Source organism: Chiroxiphia lanceolata, chromosome 8, assembly GCF_009829145.1.
Source record: "Chiroxiphia lanceolata isolate bChiLan1 chromosome 8, bChiLan1.pri, whole genome shotgun sequence".
Lineage (NCBI taxonomy): Eukaryota > Metazoa > Chordata > Aves > Passeriformes > Pipridae > Chiroxiphia > Chiroxiphia lanceolata.
In genome coordinates, this window is record NC_045644.1 from 17287262 (window position 1) to 17292246 (window position 4985).

The window sequence follows — 4985 nt, forward strand, 5'->3', positions numbered from 1 at the left end:
AAGAGATTTGATAACTGCCAGCCATGTGCCCAGTCCTCCCTTATACCCATGGGGGGTGTTGGGCCTGGCTTACTGCTGCCAGGCAGGCTGCTGGAGCTGAAAGTATTTGTAGCTCCTCCTAAAGAAAAATTAACTCTTTGCAACTAGTAAGGCTACTAGCAAGGCTTCCAACACACAGGTGCTGTTTTCTAGCACTTTCTCTAGCAAATCATGAGAAAATATCACCTGTCTTTCAGAGGGAGCTGCAGTGACCAAAAGATAAGAGAAGGTAAAGAAGAGGAAGAGTAATGGGAGCAGCAGGGATGCAACTCGAGAAGCACAGGACCAGGAAAGGTTGTCCTGAATAACTGGCACTAGGAAACAGAGCAGTATTTTCCAAAGCCTTGTCTGCATTGCCAGTTAGTGCTTCAGGCTTCATCTGTGTGACACTTAGTGTCATGTACTGTCACGAAAGGCAGGAACTTCAGTCACCAAGCAGCAGAGCTAAGAAACTGAAGTCTTACTGTCCTATGAATACTCTCATTATACGTACAGAGACAGCATACTGATCCATGTGCCATGCATCCATCAGCAGGAGCCTCTTCGGAGCCCCTGCCCTTCCGCAGCTCCGCAGCCGCCCTGCGGGGGCCTCGCTCCTGCCGTTCCCTAAAGGACGGGAGAACACGGCAGTGCCCGACCGGGGTGGGGGTAAGGAGAGGGAACCCGGGGGTGTGTAAGCACGAGGGTGTCACGGGCACCGCACGGGCACCCCCAGCCCGGCCTGGACGCGGCGGCAGCATCCATCCCCCTGCACGGCCCCGCCCGGGCCGGAGCCGCCCCTTGGCCGCGGGCCGCGGCCCGGCCCCATAAAGGCGTCGGCGCGGCGGGAGCGGCCCCGTAGCAGCGGCAGCGGCGGTGGCGCGGCCCCCATGCACTGCACCAGGTAAGCGCCGGGGCTGCGAGCGGAGCCGGCCCCGGGGAGCGCAGCGCCGAGGCTCCCTCTGCTCCGCGCCCCTCCCGCCCCCGCGGGTCCCCTGTGCCCGGGCAGTGCCCGCGGTGCTGCGCGACCCTTCCCTGGCTGCTCGGTGTTGCCTCCTCCAGCAGCCTTTCTCAGGTTGTGGCGTCGGCTTTTGCCTGCTTGGCTATTTTTTGTTATTTCGGGTTTTTTAGTTTGCTTTTTTTTTTTTTTTTGACACTGCAAAAGCTCAGGAGCAGCGGGTCGCCAAAGTTGCAGAGGGAGTATTTTTGAAACCCGAGTTCTTTTCCTATTAAAGCAAAGCAAAACTTCATTAGTTTGATTCGGGTACTCTCGAATCTCTACTACTTATTATGGCAAATACCTCCACAATAAAAAAAAAAAAAAAAAGGAGGCGAGGCCAGCACAGATTCTACTTTGGTTTTGGCAGGGCTCTGGAATACCAGAGAGAACTCTGGGAAGCAGAAAGCTATTTTATTTAAGTGGCAAAGCCTATGCTTTTCTATGACTCAACAAAATTCTGCATTTCCAGCAAGGACTGCATCCATCTCAGTAGGGATGTGCTGCCGTCGAAGCCCCTCTTTACAAATATTCAAGCTAACTGGCCTTGAATGGTCCATGTTCTTGCATAGTAATTGTGATATTCATCATCTGAGAACATTAGGAGTAAGCCTTTACAAATAAAGCTGTAGCGTTCTTACTGAATACTTGCAGTAGGCTTCTGTCATGGTCTTTGGGGATTATCAAAAGTTGTTTTTAAGCCAATTCTTGAAGCATAAGGAGGTCTCTCCCCTCCCCCATTTTTCCCCCTCTTCACTCAGCAGTCAACATTAACAGTGCAAAGAGCTGTATTACTTAGACCTGGGTTAGTAGCTCATAGAAGATATTTCCAAAGGTGCTTTAGGATTTTTGTTCATTTGAGTTATTCAAAATAAATATCTAAAACGTGGACTGACGGTTCAAAGCCACAGTGTGCTTCAAGGTACATAGAATCCCATTTGAAGTTCTGATGGGATGGTCAACTTGCTTAATATAGTGCTGTCTCTCTCCAGAGATGAAGCAGCTGATCCAGCTTGTTGGAATTTTAAGACCTGGGTTAGAGCCTCTAAGAGGGAAGCTAAAGTGAATGAGCACTTCCACTTTAACTGGATCTGTTTTACTGGTTACTAGAATGTTCTTTTTCCTGTATTTTCAAGGAAATATGCTCAATTAGCTGTCACTAAAATCTGTTTTTCAGAGGTTTGGATAAAGCAAAGATTTGAATTGAAGAAGTTCAGGATTGGCAAGAAATGACTGGCTAGTCTCACCCTGGTTCCTTAGGTAGAACTGTCAATTTTAATTTAGGCTGCATTGTTTAAAGCTGTGTAGAGACAAGGCCATGAATAATTAAGAGAGTGGATGAAGCAAATATGCATTCTTAAGAAGCTTCTTATCTGATGTAATTAGCAAAAACACAGGACATTATTGTTTCTTTCAGAATGATACAGGTCTTGGACCCGAGACCCTTGCCAAGCTCCATCATGCCTGTGGACATGGCCATGCGAATTTGCTTAGCCCATTCTCCACCACTGAAGAGCTTTCTCAGCCCTCTCGAGGACTGTCAAAGAAACAACTTTGTGAACAGACTCAAACCTCTCAGACCGTGCCTTCATGTGAAACGTGACTCCAAAGATCAAGAGAACGACTGGAACCACTCGCCAGCCCGAGCCAAGAAGCGAGTCGTGTTTGCAGACTCGAAGGGGCTGTCCCTGACGGCGATACACACCTTCTCTGAGTTCCAGGAGCACTCTGGGTGGGATCTTCAGTTTGACCTCTTAGACGTTGAGCACATAACATCTAACTTAAAACTGCACGAGGAGAAAAACTTGATTCTGGGTTTCCCTCAGCCCTCAGCTGACTACCTGGACTTCAGGAACCTCCTGCAGAAGAACTTGGTCTGCCTGGAGAACTGCGCCCTGCAAGAGAAGGTGCTGTCGGGCACTGTGAAAGTAAAAAACGTGAGCTTTGAGAAAAAGGTTCAGGTTCGAATTACTTTTGATACCTGGAAGACCTACAGGGATGTTGACTGTGTATACATGAACAATGTTTACAGCGATTCTGAAAACGATACCTTCTCATTTGCCATCGACTTGCCTCCTGCCATTTCCTCTGAAGAGAAGATAGAGTTTTGCATTTCTTACCAAAGTGAAGGACATACCTTCTGGGACAATAACGAGGGTCAGAATTACAAGATTGTTCATGCAGAGTGGAAGCCTGATGGTGTTCAGATACCCTCTGCCAAGGAAGACTGTGTAGATCTTCAAACTCCAAGGAGAGGACAAGAGAGAGAGCCTGATCAGCTTGGCAGTCCGAGGCTATCCAGGGGCCTCTTTCCCCAGTGGCAGAGCTTGGGTCGGATTGAAAATTCATCACCATATTGGTGATCCATAATACCAAGGAATTATTCTTCCATTTGGCAACAGAACAGCATTAGTTTTCTGGTTCACATTAGTTTTCTGGTTCATCATACATGATGAAACCACCTGGCAGGTTTTGTTTGCTGTCTGAAGAAATCCAAATTCACTAGTCTGTGGGACTTGTTAAACCATGTTATGCTACTGAAGTTCTTAGCCAAACCTTATCCTTGGAAGGAAAGAAAACCGAGGTAAAACACACGCGTATGCCACCTACTATAGGAATAGCATGCCTGTATCTCCAGTATATGCTGCTTTCTTTCTGTTGTCAGGTCTCCTGGGTCACTCTAGGGGAGAGACTTGCAAAGTAGTATGGAAGGCAATGGTATGTTAGCAAGCTGTAGTAACTGTATGCGTGAGAGTATGTGTGTGTGCACAGGGCTGTTATATTAACAGAATGTCACAATTCACTTTGCACCTATTAGGAGTGCAGTAGATGCTGTCAAGAGACTTGCTATGAGCCTCTATGTGCTTGTAGCAGAGGCAGGTAGGGATGCGTTGCAAAGATTTGTGGCTTCAATATAGGTTAAGAAACTTGGACAGGATAATGGAGAAGTAAGAAAAGAGGAAGAGGTAGAATGTGCTATATAACTTGGAGATGTGCAATGTTCTAATTGCTTCTTTCCAAAGCTGTTTTTCTAAATCCCAGGGGAAGTTCTAGGGGATAAAAAGACTGAAGAAAATAAAACAAAGTGAGTGGTGGAAGTGACTATGACTTTGAGAAGATGTCTATCCTCACTGGCTTTGAGAATGCCTTGCATTTGATAATAAATCTAACCTGGACTTCATCATCCTACTCACTTAGCAGGCAGATGGTTACCTTTTAATGTTAAAAGAAAAACGTGCTTTTAAAAAAAATTTTCAAGCCACCCTAATATGCCAGAAATGGGGACAGGTGACAAAATAGCAATTTGTAAATTTCTTGATCTGTAGCAGCATTAGGTGCTTCTATTCATCACCTGATCTAATCTTACAGCATCTGATGTTTGAGTATCCTACTCCCAGTAGCAAAGTTAGCAATGACTTTTCACAAGTGCATAACATAGGCAAGGTCCTTCATATTGAAGACAGTGGATTTAGTTGCACTTTGTGAAAATTAATTTCTTTTAAAGAGCAAGGCTGCTACTAGTTTTTTCTAGACTGAATATAGGCTCGCATATAGAAAACTGTTCTATTTTACCTCATTTTTGAAGTTCTTTTTTTTTTAGACTTCAATAAACTAATATATATTTTGTATCTGTATGCTTATAATTTGGCTTTCTGAGCTGTCAAACTGTAAAGGTGATCTGTGTTTCATGCAAGACTTGTCTGAGAAATTGTCCAACACATGCTCAGCAGGTGTGAATATTGGCACACCTTTTAGCTGTACAGAAATGGTGTTAACATCAAAATATAAATCACATTTTTGTCCACAGCTAAGAAGTATAATAGCCTGAGTGTGAAGCTATTTGCAGTGCAGTGAGATGATAATTACTAAGGTGAAATAAATCTCCTCCACTAATTGCACTTTTCCGCTATGTAATCCTTGCTGTTATGTGTGAACTAGCCATTTTAAGAATAAACTTTATTTTGATATA

General features: G+C 45.1%; 1 protein-coding gene across 1 annotated transcript; it reads left to right on the plus strand.

Moving 5' to 3' along the window:
* Positions 1–867: 867 nt before the first annotated feature.
* On the plus strand, positions 868–4985 carry PPP1R3C (protein phosphatase 1 regulatory subunit 3C). Its single transcript, XM_032695650.1, has 2 exons — positions 868–922; positions 2433–4985. The coding sequence occupies exons 1-2, from the start codon at positions 909–911 to the stop codon at positions 3376–3378; spliced, it is 960 nt and encodes a 319-aa protein (XP_032551541.1). The 5' UTR covers positions 868–908; the 3' UTR covers positions 3379–4985.